The sequence below is a fragment of the Myodes glareolus genome, chromosome 3 (genome assembly GCF_982192425.1).
Source record: "Myodes glareolus chromosome 3, mMyoGla1.1, whole genome shotgun sequence".
In the NCBI taxonomy this organism is placed as follows: domain Eukaryota; kingdom Metazoa; phylum Chordata; class Mammalia; order Rodentia; family Cricetidae; genus Myodes; species Myodes glareolus.
Window position 1 is genome coordinate 1,896,575 of NC_142028.1, and position 19,947 is coordinate 1,916,521.

The window sequence follows — 19,947 nt, forward strand, 5'->3', positions numbered from 1 at the left end:
AAAGATGTTCACACATATGTATATCAAATTTCATAAAAAGGCTAACATTTCATACTGACTGGAGGTTATAACTATACAACCATATATAATTTTGTCACCTATACTGTGAAAACATTACATAGTTTAGTACTTATTTTATTTAAATGCAGGATTCTTTTCCATTAAGATATCTTCTGTAATATTACATATACTGTTAATTTCTGTGATCAACACAGATACTAGAAGTTTTTGAAATTGTAATAAAAAGTATACATAAAAGAAATGTCAAATCAATCACATACCAAATGAATGGAAAAAAGGAAAGAGTCCATGAAGCATGAAAAGTATGTGGCAAATTCAGGGTCTGAAATGACACAAGTCAAAAATGAATAAGCTCCAAATATTTTTAATTATTATTTCTAATAACAATACTAACCTAATAGGAGTATATAAAAAGAAATTCTAGAAAACATAAATAACAGAATAAAAGTAAATCATAAGTAATTTCTATAACATTTTGATGTAATGTTGCCAGTATGTGAAATAACATGACTATAGGGGGAATTATATATATATTAGAAAATTTTGATAAAGAAAATGATAATCTTGTCTCTTTCAAAGTTCATGTAATTAAAGAAAATATGAATTCACTTTTTTTGTTTTTTTTGGTGAGAATCTTACAGCCTGACTAACAGCCAGAATGCTTCTTTATTTATACAGAATTTAGTAAGCAAGAATAGAGTCATGTAGCTTCAAAACAGAAATCATATCACTTTTGTTTTTAGACATGTTTTTAACATTTTCTCTTACATATCTGAGGTCATAAGTTTAGTCATCTCAATAAACTGTGACAGAACAGAATTACCTTTTAAAATCACTTTCCCTCAAGTTTGACATCATTGGTAAATTGCTAATTTTCATAACCATTTTACCCTTAACCATACTCTTTTTTATTTTTTTAATTTTTTTATTTATTTTTTTCAAAGTTTATTAAATTATGAAAGTTTCCATTTCCACCCCTCCTCCCAACACCCTCCCACTCTCCCCCTCCCCCTCCTCCTCCCTCTCCATCCCTAAGATCAGTCAGGGCTTCCAGCCCTGTGGGAAGTTCAAGTTCCTCCCCCCTCCCTCCAGGTCCAGGAAGGTGAGTATCCAAACAGACTGGATCCCAAAAATTCAGTATATGCAGAGGAAACAAGTCCCAGTGTCATTGTCAGTGGCTTTTCAGAAAGGCTCCGGGCCAGCCACATTCCCAAAAAGAGGAATATGGTATGTATTCACTCATAAGTGGATTCTAGCCATAATTCAAGGTCTTTAAGCCTATTATTTGAGATCCTAGAGAAGCTAAATAAGAAGGTGAACCTGAAGAAAATCATGTACTTATCCTCCTGGAGATTGGAAATAGAAAAGAGTCCCAGGTAACCTCGGGTGCATGGGGGTGGGTGGGTGGGAGGGTTGTTGGAAGGGGAGAAGGTTAGAGAGAAGGGAGTAGGGGAGGAATGGGGAAAACTCGGGGGACTGAGATGGGGGGGAGGGAGGAAGGATGGATATGGGATCAGGGAAGAATATATCTCAACTAAAGGAGTCATTTTAGGGTTTACAAGAGACTTGTTTATAAATGGGATCCCAGGTCCAAGGAGAGATCCCCAGATTGTTCTCTGGACTGAGGAGAGGGTGCCTGAACTGGCCTTGATCCATAACCATACTGATGAATATTTTGCATTTCACCATAGAACCCTCATCGGGCGATGGATGGAGATGGAGGCGGAGACCCACATTGGAGCACCGGACTGAGCCCCTCATGGTCCAAATGAGGGGCAGAAGGAGGAAGAACGTGAAAAAAGACTCAGGACCGCGAGGGGTGCGATCACCCACTGATACAAGGGGACTGATCTAATGAGAGTTCACCAAGGCCAGTTGGACTGGGACTGAACGAGCATGTGATCCAACCAGATTTTCTGAATGTGGCCAGATTCTCTGAATTCACTATTAATTATTTATCTTTGCGTGTTATCTTTTTAAGTATGAAAATGGAGGCAAATACTACCACACAAGGATTAGGATGGCAGTTTATTCCCAAATCAACATAAGAATCCTAGCAAACAGATTTATATCTAAAAGCCTAATGTGAGGTAGCAAAGAGAGTTGTACCCCCAGAAGTCCCTGAAAAGCCAGCCTAGCAATAGGTGAGTACCAGGTTCAATAAGCGAACATGTCTCAAAAACCAATGGGGAGAACAATAGAGAAGGACACCTAACACTAATCTTTGGTCTTTCCCTCCCACAAACCCTCAAGAATATGTGAAACTAAACAAAGACACTGCTTCTATTGGCTTTTGGGAACACATTCTTTTTGGATGCTGTATTGCTCAGTCTAGATATAGTAGGGAGGGCTTTGGACCTTCCCCAAAGCAATGTATTTTACCCTCTCTGAGGAGTGAATGGGGGTTGGGTGGAAAGAATTAGGTAGAGGGAATAGGAAGAAGGGAGGAAATGGGAACTGAGGTTGGTATGTAAAATGAAAACAAACAAACAAAAAAAGATAGTTTAAGCCAGTCACACTGAACTTTATAGAAGAGAATGTGGGAAGTACACTTGAATGTATTGGCACAGGACACCACTTCCTAAATATAAGCCCAGTAGCACAGGCACTGATAGAAATAATTAATAAATGGGACCTCCTGAAACAGAAAAGCTTCTGTAAAGCAAAGGACACGGTCAACAAGACAAAATGACAGCCTACAGAATGGGAAAAGATCTTCATTAAGTCCACATCAAACAGAGGTCTGTTCTCCAAAATATACAAAGAATTCAAGAAATTAGTCATCAAATAAACACATAATCCATAAATAAAAGGAAATGGAGTACAGACCTAAACAGAGAACTTTCAACAAAGGAATCTAAAATGTCTGAAAGACACTTAAGGAAATGTTCAAAATCCTTAGTCATCAGAGAAACGCAAATCAAAATCAAAACAACTCTGAGATTCCATCTTATACCTGTTAGAATAGCCAAGATCAAAAAATATTGATGACAACTTATGCTGGAGAGGTTGTGAAGAAAAGGGAACACTTCTGTACTACTGGTGGGAGTGCAAAATGGTAAAGCCCCTTTAAATGTCAGTGTGGTGATTTCTCAGAAAAATTAGGAAACAACCTTCCTCAACACCACTTTTGGGTATATATCCAAAGGATGCCTAATCGAGCCAAAAAGCACATATCCTCAACTATGTTCATAGCAGCTTTATTTGTCATAGCCAGAACCTGAAAACAACCTAAATGCCCCTCAACCAAAGAATAGATTAAAAAGAAAAAGTGTTACATTTATGCAATGGAGTAATTCACAGCAGAAAAAAAAATAAAGACATCTTAAATTTTGCAGGAAAATTGATGGAGTGCTATGTTTAAAGATTTGTACCACCATGTTAGGCTTTTAGGTTTCATTTTTAATTCTTTGACAGTTTTATACATGTGTGGACTAAGTTTGACCCCACTTCACTTTTCCATATCTCTCCTCTGTTGAGGAAACCCTTCTTCTTCTTCCCATCAAAGCCCTTGTCCTACTTTGATAACACTTTTTTTGTTGTTTACCTACTAAGTTTAATCATGATTGTTTTCATACGTGGGAGTTACTTGCTAAAACATGGGCTACTGATCCGTCAGAACATCACTAGGGGGAAAAACAAAAACAGAAACAAAAGGTAATACTTCCTTCCCAGTGTCCATCAACTGCCTGAATTTTTTTCAGTGAGAGTAGAAACGTGTAGAAACGTGTGAGTCCTTTTCTCCTACTCTATGAAAGATGAAGGTCCTGAGAGTGGAGATCTTGCGCAAGTAACCACACCTGCAGGGAGTTCAGGCGTACAATGGCTGTGCCTCGTCCAGAGGCCGGTTTCGGGGCACTTTCTCCCAACACCTGTGTCATATATTTATTCTGCTCCCTATCTGTGATATTCTCTGAGCCTTTGAAGCAGGTGATTCAGATGTCCCTTTGAGGGCTGAGCAGTTTCCTGAAGTGTAATAGATCTTCAAAATAGTAGAAAGAATGGACACATAGGATACAGATGTTGTGATAAGGGAACCCAGAATGGTAGAACCTGCAAAATGAATATAATTATTTCATCTCCATTTGTGTCACTGCAGGACAGAGATAAAAGTGGAGATGTGTCACAATAAAAATGGTGGATGACGTTGGACTTGCAGAAATGAAGTGTAATCATGCCAAATACAGTGACAGAGGAATTCACAGTTCCAATCACGTAGGACCCAGTGAGCAAAGCAAGGCAGCATCGTGAAGACATAATGGTAGAATAATGTAAAGGTTTGCAGATAGCTATGTAGCGATCATAGGCCATCGAGCAAAGCAGAAAACATTCAGTAGCTGACAAAAGGATGAAAATGTACAATTGGGTAAAACGACCTATAAAGGAAATGCTCTTGTTTGAAGTCAGCAGGTTCTCTAAGGTTTTAGGTGTGATGGCAGTCGAGTAACTGAGATCAACAAATGATAGATGGATGAGGAAGAAATACATCGGAGTGTGAAGCTCGACGTCTAGTCAAATTATCAGCATCATGCCTGTGTTCCCCAGCACAGTGACCATGTATATCAGGAGAAACACCACAGAGAGTGAACTTCTTTGGAAGCTGTGAGTCCCAAGAGGATGAAGTCAGGTTTATTTGTCCGATTCCAGGTGTTCATAGTGAATGACCCTAAATGATAAGAAGTCAAAGGTAATGCACTGGTTTCACAATGGCATAGAAGTTCTTTTGTACGTTTGTCACTGTACTTTTATAATATGTTATAGAACTGTAAACAGATTTCCAAATAGATGTATAAAGTGACACTTCGTTATTTACATCATAAGTGATAATATGTGTTGTAATTCCAAGAAAACTGGTGCCAGTCTGAATAACTTCCTCTTATGTGTTTAACCCGCATGAATTGTTTTCGTGGACATGATAATAATATTCCCTCACTTTGCAAAAGATCTAAGTTGCAGAACTCAGATAATTAATGTGAACCTAGCACAAATTCATGTAGAGTCTAGACTCATGTCTAAAAGGTAAGACACTAAAGGATCTTAGCCACACACTTATTCCAGTAAGTCTAAATGAAATGTCACATTTAATGAAGAAGGACAGAAAACAACTTTAATGCATCATTTCGTGGATTTTTCAATATCAATTAACCTACCGAATTTTACTGATTTTACTGAATTTTATTAGGCTACAATAAGACAAATAAATTAATAAATATGGGGTACTGTTTCTGACTATTTAAGACAATTTTAAGCAAAATTATTTTATTGAAATATAAACCATCCCTTGTTCAAGCTCCTTCCACCGATTCTTTTTTCACAATCCGAATGTACTTTTGTAAGTACCAAATGATATGTGCACTTTAACTTTTAAATGTAATCTCTATTTTTACAGCTTCAAGACTTCACAATTAAAAAAAAATTTACCCTGAGTGCCAAAGTTGGTAGAAAAAATTGGAGGCAAAATATTTCCAATAGCATTGGACTGAAAATATTCAACTCCCAAATTTTCTTACAAATGAAAGAATAATATATTTATGGTTTTGAACCTGTCAGTCTTAGAGTTTTTATTTTCCTTTTAGTATTTTTCCTTTTTTGTGAACTCATTTGAAAAAAAAATCAGATGTTAATTGAATTATCCTTGACACTTTCCTCAGTTCTTTGTGAAAATCAATTTTAAAGGAAGCTATACCTCACATTTATTTCAAGAGAAATTGTGAATATGAACAGAACATTCTATGAGTTTTATCTCTAATCCATGACACCAGAATTTTCCTTGTAATGTCAAAAGCATCACGTAGTGTGGTCATCCTTAAGTGGCACTTTCTAAGACAGATTTCTTGGCAAGTTTTCAGGAACTGAGGTCAAAGGAGTAATGCAGCAAAGGAGTTGCTTTTCCCTGGGAGCCTTATAAAGAAGAAAATGATAAATGTTTTATCATTCTAATGCAGTATATTAATTCATATGCCCATTAGTTCATTAAATTTATGTAGTATAATATTTAAATAACATTCAATTCATACCAGTGAATTTTTAAATAGTGTGGCTAGATGGATTTTTTTTTATTAAATTATAAAAGTTTCCATTTCAGCCCCTCCTCCCAACACCCTCCCACTCCCCCCACTCCCTCTCCTCCTCCCTCTCCATCCCCAAGAGCAGTCAGGGTTTCCTGCCCTGTGGAAAGTTCAAGTTCCTCCCCCCTCCCTCCAGGTCCAGGAAGGTGAGAGTCCAAACAGACTGGAGCGCAAAAATCCAGTATATGCAGAGGAAGCAAGTCCCAGTGTCATTGTCAATGGCTTTTCAAAAAGGCTCCCGGCCAGCCACATTCAGAGAATCTGGTTGAATCACGTGCTCGTTCAGTCCCAGTCCAACAGGCCTTGGTGAACTCTCATTATAACAGGCCCCTTGTATCAGTGGGTGCTCGCATCCCTCGCAGTCCTGATTACTTTTTTTATTTTCTTCATCCTTCTGCTCATCATTTGGACCGTGGAGTGCTCAGTTCGGTGTTCCAATATGGGTCTCCGTCTATATCGCCATCCAACGTCAGATGAAGGTTTCCTCTGCCCTTGCCTTCTTTGCTCACGTTCTCTTTCCTTCTGCCTCTCATTTGGACCTAGGGAGCTAGGTCCAGTGTTCCAACGTGGTTCTCCGCCTCCATCTCCATCCATCGCCCGATGAGGGTTCTATGGTGACATGCAAAATATTCATCAGTATGGTTATGGGCCAAGGCCGGTTCAGGCACCCTCTCCTCTGTGCAGAGAACCATCTGGGGATCTCTCCTTGTACCTGGGATCCCCTGTATAATCAAGTCTCTTGTAAACCCTAAAATGACTCCCTTAGTTGAGATATATTCTTCCCTGATCCCATATCCATCCTTCCTCCCTCCCCCACATCCCAGTCCCCCATCTTTCCCCATTCCTCCCCTACTCCCTTCTCTCTAACCCTCTCCCCTTCCGACAACCCTGCCACCCCCCCCCATGCACCCGAGGTTACCTGGGACTCTTGTCTATTTCCTACCTCCTGGCGGATAGCTAAATAATCTTCATCAGGTTCATCTTCTTATTTAGCTTCTCTAGGATCACGAATAATAGGCTCAAAGACCTTTAATTATGGTTAGAATACACTTATGAGTGAATACATACCGTGTTCCTCTTTTTGGGTCTGGCTTACCTCACTCAGTAAAGCGTTTTCTATTTCCATCCATTTGCATGCAAAATTCAAGATGTCATTGTTTTTTACCGCTGAGTAAAACTCTAATGTGTATATGTTCCACACCTTTTTTAACCATTCTTCTATTGAGGGGCACCTAGGCTGTTTCCAGGTTCTGGCTATTACAAATAGTGCTGCTATGAACATAGTAGAACAAATGCTTTTGTAGTATGTTAGGGAATCTCTAGGGTATATTCCCAAGAGTGGAATTGCTGGGTCCTGAGGGAGGTTGACTCCCAGTTTCCTGAGAAACCGCCACACTGATTTCCACAGTGGCTGCACAAGTTTGCATTCCCACCAACAATGGATGAGTGTTCCCCTCATTCCACATCCTCTCCAGCATAGGCTATCATTGGTGGTTTTGAGTTTGGCTATTCTGACAGGTGTAAGATGATATCTCAAAGCTGTTTTGATTTGCATTTCCCTGATCGCTAAGGAGGTTGAGCATGACCTTAAGTGCTTTTTAGCCATTCGAAGTTCATCTGTTGTGAATTCTCTGTTCAGTTCAGTACCCCATTTTTTAATTGGGTTAATTAGAGTTTTAGTGTCTAGTTTCTTGAGTTCTTTGTATATTTTGGAGATCAGACCTTTGTCTGTTGAAGGGTTTGTGAAGATCTTTTCCCAGTCAGAAGGTAGCCTTTTTGTCTTACTGACAGTGTCCTTTGCTTTACAGAAGCTTCTCAGTTTCAGTAGGTCCCATTTATTTATTGTTTCTCTTATTGTCTGCGCTCCTGGGGTTCTGCTTAGGAAGTGGTCTCCTGTGCCTATATCTTGTAGACTACTTCTCACTTTCTCTTCTATCAGGTTCAAAGTGGTCGGATTAATGTTGATGTCTTTTATCCATTTGGACCAGAGTTTTGTGCATGGTGATAGATATGGATCTATTTTCATTCTTCTACAGGTTGACATCCAGTTATGCCTGCACCCTTTGTTAAAGATGCTATCCTTCTTCCATTGTATAGCTTTAGCTCCCTTGTCAAAAATCAGGTGTTCATAAGTTTGTGGGTTAATACCCGGGTCTTCTATTCGATTTCATAGGTCGACTTCTCTGTTGTTATGCCAATACAAAGCTGTTTTCAATACTGTTGCTCTTAATAGAGTTTGAAGTCAGGGATGGTAATGCCTCCAGAGGTTCCTTTATTGTATAAGATTGTTTTGGCTACCCTGGGTTTTTTGTTTTGCCATATAAACTTGATTATTGTTCTCTCAAGATCTGTGAAGAAGTTTGATGGGATTTTGATGGGAGTTGCATTGAATCTATAGATTGCTTTTGGTAGAATTGCCATTTTTACTATGTTGATTCTCCCAATCCAAGAGCAGGGAAGGTCTTTCCATTTTCTGGTATCCTCCTCAATTTCTTTCTTCAAAGACTTAAAGTTCTTGTCAAATCGGTCTTTCACTTCCTTGGTTTGAGTTACCCCAAGGTATTTTATGCTATTTGTGGTTATCATGAAAGGTGATGTTTCTCTGATTTCCCTCTCTGCTTCTTTATCCTTTGTGTATAGGAGGGCTACCGATTTTTGGAGTTGATCTTGTATCCTGCCACATTACTAAAGGTGTTTATCAACTGTAGGAGTTCTTTGTTAGAGTTTTTGGGGTCGATGATGTACACTATCATATCGTCTGCAAATAACGAAAGTTTAATTTCATCTTTTCCAATTCGAATCCCCTTGATCCCCTTATGTTGTCTTATTGCTATTGCTAGAAGTTCAAGCACTATATTGAAGAGGAATGGTGAGAGTGGACAGCCTTGTCGTGTTCCTGATTTTAGAGGAAAGGCTTTGAGTTTCTCTCCATTCAATTTGATGTTTGCTGACGGCTTGCTGTATATTGCTTTTATTATATTTAGGTATGATCCTTGTATCCCTAGTCTCTCCAACACCTTTATCATAAATGGGTGTTGAATTTTGTCAAATGCTTTTTCAGCATCCAATGCAATGATCATATGGTTTTTATCTTTCAGTTTATTTATATGATGGATTACATTGATAGATTTGCGTATGTTGAACCAGCCCTGCATCTCTGGAATGAAGCCCACTTGATCATATTGGATGATTTTTCTAATGTATTCTTGGATTCGGTTTGCCAGTATTTTATTGAGTACTTTTGCGTCAATGTTCATGAGTGATAAAGGTCTGTAATTCTCTTTCCTGGTTGTGTCTTTGTGTGGTTTTGGTATCAGGGTAACTGTAGCTTCATAAAAAGAGTTTGGCAATGATTCTTCTGTTTCTATATTGTGAAATACATTAAGGAGTATAGGTATTAGCTCTTCCTGGAAGTTCCGGTAGAATTCTGCATTGAAACCATCTGGTCCTGGGCTTTTTTTGGTAGGGAGATTTTTAATAACAGCTTCTAATTCTTCACGACTGACAGGTCTATTTAGATTGTTCACCTGGTCTTGGTTCAACTTTGGTATATGGTACTTATCTAAAAAAATGTCCATTTCTTTTACATTTTCCAACTTTGTGGCATATAAATTTTCGTAGTAAGATCTAATGATTCTCTGAATTTCCTCTGTGTCTGTGGTTATGTCCCCCTTTTCATTTCTGATCTTATTAATTTGCATGTTCTCTCTCTGCCGTTTGATTAATTTGAATAGGGGCTTGTCGATATTGTTGATTTTCTCCCAGATCCAGCTTTTTGATTCATTGATTCTTTGGATTGTTTTCTGTGTTTCTATTTTGTTGATTTTAGCCCTCAGTTTGATTATTTCCAGTCTTCTACTACTCCTGGGTGAATCAGCTTCTTTTTTTTCGAGAGCTTTCAAGTGTGCTGTTAAGTCTCCAATGTGTGCTTTCTCCGCTTTCTTTAATTGGGCACTTAGTGCTATGAACTTTCCTCTTAGCACTGCTTTCATAGTGTCCCATAGGTTTGAGTATGTTGTGTCTTTATTTTCATTAAATTCAAGGAAGACTTTAATTTCTTTCTTTATTTCTTCCTTGACCCAGGGGTGATTCAGTAGTTGACTGTTCAACTTCCATGAATTTGTTGGCTTCCTGGGGGTAGCATTGTTCTTGAATTCTTACTTTAATCCATGGTGTTCTGACAAGACACAGGTGGTTACTAATATTTTTTTGTATCTGTGGAAGTTTGCTTTGTTACCCAGTATGTGGTCAATTTTCGAGAAGGTTCCATGAGGTGCAGAGAAGAAGGTATATTCTTTCCTATTTGGGTGGAATGTTCTATAGATGTCTGTTAAGTCCATTTGATTCAATACCTCCAATAATTCTCTTAATTCTCTGTTAGGTTTCTGTCTGATTGACCTGTCCATTGGTGAGAGAGGAGTGTTGAAGTCTCCTACTATTAGTGTGTGTGGTTTGATGACTGCCTTGAGTTCTAGAAGTGTTTCTTTTACATAAGTAGGAGGCTTTATATTAGGGGCGTAGATATTCAGGATTGAGACTTCCTCCTGATGAATTGTTCCTGTTATGAGTATAAAATGTCCATCTCCATCTCTTCTGATTGATTTTAGTTTGAAGTCAATTTTGTTGGAGATTAGAATGGCCACACCTGCTTGTTTCTTAGGTCCGTTTGCTTGAAAACCTTTTTCCCAACCCTTTACTCTGAGTAGATGTCTGTCTTTGTGGTTGAGGTGTGTTTCTTGTAAACAGCAGAATGTTGGATCCTGTTTTCGTATCCAGTCTCTTAGTCTGTGCCTTTTTATAGGTGAATTGAGTCCATTAATATTAAGGGATATTAATGACCAGTGGTTGTTGACTCCGGTTATTATTATTTTTTGTTTGTTTGATTAATAGAGTTTGTATGTGTCCCTTCCTTGAGTTAAGCTCGTGAAGGGTCGCTAGATGTCTGAGTTATTGTAAGCAGTGCTGGCAATGTTGGACTCCTTGGGTTGCGATTTTCCTTCTATTACTTTCTGTAAGGCTGGGTTTGTGGCTGCGAATTGTTTAAATTTGTTCTTATCCTGGAATATTTTGTTTTCTCCATTGATAGTGAATGATAGCTTGGCTGAGTATATTAGTCTGGGCTTGCATCCATGGTCTCTTAGTTTCTGCAGTACCTCTATCCAGGACCTTCTGGCTTTCATGGTTTCCATAGAGAAGTCCGGTGTAAGCCTGATAGGTTTACCTTTATAAGTTACTTGCCCTTTTTCCTTTGCAGCTCTTAATATTCTTTCTTTAATCTGTATGTTTTGTGTTTTGATTATTATATGGCGAGGGGATGTTTTTTTTTGATCAAGCCTATTCGGTGTTCTGTATGCTTCTTGAACCTTCATAGGAATATCATTCTTTTTATGTTGGGAAAGTTTTCTTCTATAATTTTGTTGAATATATTTTCTGGTCCTTTGATCTGCAGTTCTTCTCCTTCTTCAATCCCTATTATTCTTAGATTTGGGTTTTTTATTGTGTCCCAGATTTCTTGAATGTTTTGTGATGAGAATTTGTTGGATTTGCTGTTTTCTTTGATCAGAGCATTTATTTTCTCTATGGTATCTTCAGACTCTGAGATTCGTTTTTCCATCTCTTGTATCCTATTGGTTATGCTTGATTCTGTAGTCTCTGTTCGTTTACCTAGATTTTCCATATCCAGCTGGCCCTTGTTTTGTGTTTTCTTCATTGCCTCCATTTCAGTTTTCAATTCTTGAACTGTTTCCATTACCTGTTTGATTGTTTTTTCTTGGTTTCCCAGTGTATCATTCATGGATTTACTCATTTCTTCTATTTTTTTTTATATTTTTCATCCATTTCTTTACTCATTTCTTCAATCTTTTTGTTATACTTCTCATCCAGTTCTTTAAGGGAGTTATTCATATCCTGTTTAAGGGACTCTATTGCTTTCATAATGGCATTTTTTCCCGCTTCTTCTGAATTAATAGGTCCAAGTCCTTCTATTGTAGGGTCATTGGGTTCTGGTGTTTTCATGTTGTTTTTTAGATTTTTGGAGGAGTTCTTGCCTTGGCGTCTGCCCATCTCTTCCTTCAAATGCTCTCTACTGGATCTTCTAGTACCAGGTCAGGTTCCCTTGTTGGGCAGGGACTTCACTGACAGAAGGCCTACCTTTCCTCAGGCAGTCTATTGAAACACAGGCACTCCCTACTACCGGGTTGTACTCACAACCCAGGCCCAGCGAGCAAGGGAGTTGCTCTGGGGAGATCTTTTGGCCCCAGAGGGAGGGGGGAAGAGAGGAAGGTGTACCTGGATAAAGGCTGGGACGGGATTCAGGAGAGCTCCACAGGGAGGAGTCACCTCTGCCCGTGACCAGATTGTCGAGGGGGGCGGGGAAAGACTGAAATCCTCCTAGCCGAAGCCCTTGGGCCAGGAGAAAACTCACCCCTCCTCCAATGGAAGTCTGCTAGAAGTTTACTCTCTCTTGCTGGCCAGGAATGTGATTGAGCTGAGACAGGGCTTGCCTGTCCTCAGGCAGGCTCTCAAAGCACCGGAACTGCCCCTGCCGGACTGAGCCCACAGCCCAGGCCCGGCGTGCAAGGGAGCAGCTCTGGGGAGATCTTGTGGCTCCAGAGGGGAGGGGGAGGAAGAGCTGGAGTTTTTTTTTTAAATTGAAAGTTTTACTTCATTAATGCTACTGTGATTATAGAATACTAAAATTTCCAAAAATAAAAATTTTAAATTGGTTGAAAAATTCTGCAAAAGTTAAAATCTGTTAAGTAAAAACAATGGAATATGTGTCCCTATATTAACTGATAATTGTGGTTCTCTCTTTTCATCAAAAATTTCTCTTCACAGTAGAAACATACCATTCTAGAAAATTATAACAAATCAAATTGCACAGTTTGGGAGCCCAGGCGCAATTGATACATCTACAAAAAACAAAAAAAGAAAAAGAAAAAAATAAAGGAAGGAAGGAAGAAAAGAAAAGAAAGGAAGGAAGGAAGAAAAGAAAAGAAAGGAAGGAAGGAAGAAAAAAGATAAATGAAAAAAATCCCCCCAGCTCTCAGGATCATTTCAGAAGAGAGAACACAAATGTTGCAGTAGTCAGAGGAACAGAAGTGGCATCACCTTAGATGTCTGACGTTGCCTCATAAAGTCTCAACAAAATGACTGGTTAAACATGATCTTAACAAAACAATAGAAATACTATTTTGGACAGAGATAGCCATATCACAACTTTGATAGGCACTATGGATTTGACATGATGCCACACAGACATTTACTAAGCCATATTCATTATAGTTGTTCTGGCAATATCTATAAAAAGTAAATGTTCTTAAACTGCTTAATAGATAATGATATTGGAACACATGATCACTATAGGATATAGTTCAGTTATACAAAAAATGAAATCATGAATTTGCAGGAGAAAAAGATGGAACTAGAAAATATAAAGTTTATTGCGGCAACTCAGACCTTGAGAGACAAGTGCCTAAAGTTCTTTCTAATCCGAGTCTCCTAACCTCAAAGCATCTTATGTCAGTACACATGCTTAAGTACTCAATGAAACCAAGAAAATAAGAAGGGACCTTTCAGGGTCTGGGGGAGCAGTAATCAAGGAAAGACGGGAAAAATAATAGGAAAGTATAATCTCAAAATGTAAGACATGTTACTATTTATTAGGGTGCTTATTATTCAACTTCTCATAACTTCAGCTCAAAATAAAGAATTTCATATTTGCATGTTAATTTCATGAGTTCTATGTTAATTAGTATAAAGAAGTTAATATTTCAATACTTGGTATTGCATTGAATATGTTGTATATGTTATGTACAATGAGCTATGTAAAATGTTGCCATTATTTGTGAAATTGTTCAAAATCCTTTCTTCTACCTTTTGAGTTATATGGTTTATAGTTATTATGTATAGTCACCTTAGAGTGCAACTGCATACCAGAAATTATTTTTATCATGGAAAATTCAGTTATATTCTCGTCTCAAACATGTTGTGGTTTTCCTTCTTTTGTCTCTTGTCATATCATCACACCTCCCCAACAATTCCATTTCATTCCTCCTTTCTCTTTCTTTAGAAAATAAAGGGACAAATATAAAAGAAAATAGACAAGAAATTTAAAGAAACAGAGGGAAACAGTATAGAACACACACAGAAAAAAAAATCCGTGAAGACACAAAATTGGAAAATTTTATATAAAATTAAAAAAATAATATAAAAATGCTCCAAAAACACCAATGACACACAAAATCAAAAAATTAAACAAAAGAATCTCAAACAAATAAACAAAAACAACAAGAGAAACAATACCACCCTGAGTGTGTAATGTGTTTAGAGGATGTAATATGTTTGCTTTTTAATGTTATGCATGTGGCCTGCATATGTCTAAACCAGATTGGGTCCTAGGTCAGAGAGGGAAATATTGCACAAGTCCTCATTCTAAATGCAAAATCTAACTGCAATTGACTACTGCTCACAAAAAGAAAATTCATTTCTTCAACAGTGTGTCCTTTGTATAAAAACCACACTTAAGTGCGGGGCTTATTCTTAGCTGTTGGGACTAATTAGAGTCCTGGCCTTCAGCTGCTCTTTCCTGCTAGAGCCTTCTAATTGAAGTTTCTAAAAGCTGTGCCAAGCCTAGAGGATCAGAGGATGGGATTTTCACCTGTTGCCATTGACTGCTGGGTATTTAAGCCTCCATGGTGCTGTTAAAGAAGGGCTTTTGTACCACTGATGGGAAGTCCGTGTGTCTGTCTGTCTCTGTGTGTGTTGCTCAACCTCTAGCCTCTTGCCCAAAGCTCATAAAACTGAATTCTAGTGCATAGAGCGCAGATGGGGGGCACGGTGCCGGGGCACTTAGCAAAGAAAATTCAGCTCAAAATTAAGTCAATACTGTTTTTGACAGTATCATATTTTTTTCTCAAGATATTCTCTCATAGAAAAACATTTCATGGTTTTTATGTTCTAGGTCATTTGTTTATACATTATAATTTCTAATTTTCTATGTGAAAGTGTGTGTGTGTGTTTATGTATATGTGTTTCCTGGGCTTTTTCTTTAGTTTATTTTTTATTGTCCAACTCTGCTTTTGTTGCTGTTATTATTGTCATTGTTTTTTGTATTTTTTCCTAATGAGAGGAAAAAATTGAGTGTATTTGTGTGAGTGTGATGGTCAGAAGATATCTGAGGGATTAAAGATAAGGAAAAACTGATAAGAATATTTTATGAAAGAAATCTACTTTCAATATAAAGAAAAGACAAAAGTATAATAAGCATCTGAATAACTGAAAAAATAATCAAAATAAATATTTTTATTTCCCAATTTGACAGATTGTATCATTTTAAAGTATGTCATTAGGATTGGAGACAATTTGTATGAATTTATATGTTAACTTATTTTCCACCAAAACAATATTTTTCATGATATATTGAAGACTTTTAAATTTGTGTTTAGGGATGGTGAATTGGAAAATTGTAGTCAGAATGTACTGAATGAAAACAAATCAATGAAAATCCCCATGTTCATGTTAATACACAAACAAAACTAGGGATGGCATGATTGTCTAAGGTATCATAGCTTAATTTTTAGGGTATCATAGCTTAACATTGTTCACAGGTATGTGAAAAATGATATGCATGATTAAACTTTATAAAAAGGCTAACATTTCATATTAATCATAGGTTGTAAATATAAAACCACACATGCCTTTTTGTCACCCTTAATGTGAAGATGTTAGGTAGCTTAGTATTTATTTTATTTAAAATGCAAGATTATTTTCCATTCAGATTTTATTTGTAACATTAAACATATTAATGTGGAAAACAATAGAGGAAGACACCTAACACTAGCCCTCCCACAAACCCTCAAGTACACACAAAACACACACACATAAACAGACACTGCTTGCACTGGCTTTTTGGAAACCTATTCCCTTTGGATGATACCTTGTTCAATCTATATATAGTAGGGAGGACCTTCAACCTTCCCCAAAGCAATATGCCTTGCCCTCTCTGAGTAGTGACTATGGGGTGGGGTGGAGAGAATAGGTGGAGGAAATGGGAGGAGAGGAGGAAGTGGGAACTGAGGTTGGTATGTAAAATGGAAAATAGATAGTTTGTTTCATTTTTTGTAAAAAAAGAAAATAAATTATAAAAAGGAGAAGTAAAGGGGGGAAGCTTCATTTGCAAGTGTTGAAAAAACATCCATTTTAGACTGGAGATTTCAGATTCTTCTATAGTTACTTTTCCATTTCAAATAAATATATTATCTGAAAAAACAAACAAACAGGCAAACACAGACAAAGAATACAGAAACTTATTGTTATTCCTTTTGGTCTCTGGTTCCTTTAAGGGGCAAGTCACGCCCACTCCCAAGGACTTCTGACCTCTCCTCGCCATCTTTCTTTCTTTCTGTTTCCTTTCTTGACGTGTGCACACGTGTTTTCTGTCTTTTCCCTCTCTCCTTTTCTCTGTTTCTGTCTTTCTTTCTCTCCCTCTCCTTCTCCCTCTTCCTTTCTTTCTCTGCCCCCTCCCCTTTTCCTCCATAACCCCCTGAATAAATATTTTAATCTCATTTTACATGTCCATGTCTCTGTCTCCTGCCTGCCTGCCCACAGCCAGCTCTGCTGCTCACAGCGGGGAGTCTGTACCACTCTGGCAGCCTCTGCCTAGCTCATGGCCGCTCTGTGAGCCTGCTGCCCTGGGATCTTGGCCAGGCCAATCGGGGGAGCACGCCAGCAGCATTTTTTTAAGGAAGATTACTTATTAGGACACATACAAGCCTGTAGGTGGAGAAAACAAAAAAAAAATGAATGTTCATTTAGTTAAAGAATTTATTTTAAAATTAATTTACACACAGAGATTTAAACTGTAAAAGAAAATTAACTGTAGGTATTGCAATTAAGTGTAAGAATTGTAAGGGTTTCAAAAGTTCAATAGATGCACACAAAGGCAGCGGAACTGCAGCAGATTTTGAGTAGATAGATTTATGGTATACCATATCTAAACAACCTAAGGAGCCAGTACTGATCTGCCCCAATCATTGAGAAGACAGTTGTCTCAGAGAGGATCAAATAAAACAATTTCAAATCAATAGGTAATGTTACAAAACAGTACCGAGGAGTTTTGCTTTAGTGTGACTCACACTGACAAACCCTCAAGATTGATAGATTAAGAAAATGCATTGGTCAGTAACTTTTAGTGTTTCTCATCTTTTTGCCTTTAAAGGTTTTTAAGATTGTTACTAATACATTAATTTTAAGCATAACTTAATACTGCATCATAATTTTATATAAAATTTAAAGTTTGAAACAATGGAATATATTCTTTTTAGGGCAATGACATGATTGTGAATTAAATAATCTGAAAGTAATTTATACAATGAGAGTCAATTTAGTTCAAGAAATGACATTGAACATTTAAAATATGTCAGGAATAGGGTCTCTCACTGATGATAAACACCATTTTATTGGTTCCTTAAATACATTACTTCCATTATCTTATCACACATATCCGAGGTTACTATTTAATCTTGTACTCTTTAAAAAATTGAAAACTAATTTTGCTTCTTGCCTAGAAGTATGTAACAAATAGGACCTTGCACAGTATAAAATGCATGATTTCTAAAAGTATAGCCTTTGTGGAAATTATCTTTACGTAATAGTCAATGAGATGTTCAATGAGTATGAAATTTCATATGATATGACTATAAGAATTTCAAACACATTCTCATCTTTTACAAACTAGATTTTCGTAAAAAAGAAAAAAAATAGATGTGTTAGTATATGTTCCTCAAAATTCAGTGAGGGAAACTGAAATTTAAAACTGCGTTCCTACCAATGTTTGTATGAGAAAAGACACACAGAAATAGACTAAAATTAATTGTAGCTTTTTACAGACAGTCACAATTGGAAACATTATGAATGACCTCTTACTTTCAGACTTATTTTATCTTCCTGGAACCTTGTCTCTTCTTCACTAATCTAACAACAGCACCTTTCACTTCTTTGTTCCTGAGACTATAAATGAGTGGGTTCAGCATGGGGATCACAATGGTGTAAAACACAGAAGCTACTTGATCCTTTCCCAGGGAGTAGGACTTACTTGGTTTTAAATAAGTAAAGACCAGAGTGCTATAAAAGACAGTGACTCCGAGGAGGTGAGAAGCACAAGTGGAGAAGGCCTTTTGCTTTCCTGAAGTGGAATTGATCTTCAAAATAGTAGAAAGAACAAACAAATAGGATACAGATATTGTGAAAAGGGAACCAAGAAGGGTTGAACCTGCAAAAATGAATATAATTATTTCAACTCCATTTGTGTTACTGCAGGACAGAGATAAAAGTGGAGATGTGTCACAGTAAAAATGATGGATGATATTGGACTTGCAGAAATGTAGTGTAATCATGGCAAACACAGTGACAGATGAATCCACAGTTCCAATCATGTAGGACCCAGTAAGAAGGGCAAAGCAACATTGTGAAGACATAATGGTAGGATAATGTAAAGGTTTGCAGATAGCTATGTAGCGGTCATAGGCCATTGAGCAAAGCAGAAAACATTCAACACCTGCCAAAAGGATAAAAATGTACAATTGGGTGAAACAACCTATAAAGGAAATGCTCTTGTTTGAAGTCAGCAGGTTCTCTAAGGTTTTAGGTGTGATGGCAGTCGAGTAACTGAGATCAACAAATGATAGATGGATGAGGAAGAAATACATTGGAGTGTGAAGCTGGACATCTCGACAAATAATCAGCATCATGCCTGTGTTCCCCAGCACTGTGACCATGTATATCAAGAGAAACACCACAGAGAGGACTAACTGGATCTCCTTGGAATCTGTGAGTCCCAAGAGGATGAAGTCTGGTTTATTTGTGTGATTCCAGGTGTTCATAGTGAATGACCCTAAATGATAAGAAATCAATGGTAATGCATTGGTTTCATGATGGCATAGAAGTTCTTTTGTATGTTTGTCACTGCACTTTTATAATATGTTATAGAACTGTAAACAGATATCCATATAGATGTATAAAGTGACACTTCATTATTTACATCATAAGTGAAAATGTGGTTATAATTCCAAAAAAAACTGGTGCCAGTCTGAATAATTTCCTTTTATATATTTAACCTGCATGAGTTGTTATCATCCACATAATAATATCCCCTCACTTTACACAAGATCTAGGTCATGGAACTCAGATAATTAATGTGAACCCAGAAATAATTCATGTAGAGTCTAAGATTATGCTTAAGATCAAAGACACTAAAGGATCTTAGCCACACCCTTATTTCAGTAAGTTTAAATGTAATTTCACATTTAATGAAGAAGTATTGGAAACAACTTTGAATCATAATTTCATGGCTGTTTCAATATCAATTAACTATATTTGTTCTTACTGAACTTTAATTGGCTATGTTAAGAAAAATAAATACTAATAATTATTGGATACTGTTTTTCACTATTCAAAACAATTTTAAGGGAATTTATTTTATTGAAATATAAATCATCCCTGGTGCAACCTCCTTCCACCGATTCTATTTGTCACAATATGAATGTACTTTTGTAAGTACCAAACGATGTGTGCACTTTAACTTTTAAATATAATTTCTATTTTGACAGCTTCAAAATTTCACAATTTAAAAACATACTTACTCTGAGTCTCAAAGTGGGTAGAAAAAAACGGAGGCAAAATATTTCCAATAGCATTGGACTGAAAATATTCAATTCCCAAATTTTTTCACAAATGAAGGAGAAAATATATTTATGAATTTGCACCTTCAGTCTTAGGGCTTTTATTTTTCTTTTGATTATTTTTCCTTTTTTGTGAACTCATTTGAACTAAATTCAGATGTTAATTGAATTATCCTTGA

At 37.1% G+C, this 19,947-nt stretch overlaps 1 protein-coding gene and 1 pseudogene across 1 annotated transcript; both read right to left on the reverse strand.

Annotated features, from left to right (window-relative positions):
* Positions 1 to 3,898: 3,898 nt before the first annotated feature.
* Positions 3,899 to 4,676, reverse strand: LOC125399373 (olfactory receptor 8H3-like; annotated as a pseudogene).
* Positions 4,677 to 18,022: 13,346 nt separating this feature from the next.
* On the reverse strand, positions 18,023 to 18,970 carry LOC125399455 (olfactory receptor 8H2-like). The gene has a single exon (XM_087903836.1). The coding sequence runs from the start codon at positions 18,968 to 18,970 to the stop codon at positions 18,023 to 18,025; it is 948 nt and encodes a 315-aa protein (XP_087759962.1).
* Between the last annotated feature and the right edge of the window lie 977 nt (positions 18,971 to 19,947).

What these genes read in the sequence shown, in the direction of transcription:
- LOC125399455 (XM_087903836.1), bottom strand. Translation starts at nt 18,970, where the DNA reads ATGAACACCTGGAATCACACAAATAAACCAGACTTCATCCTCTTGGGA.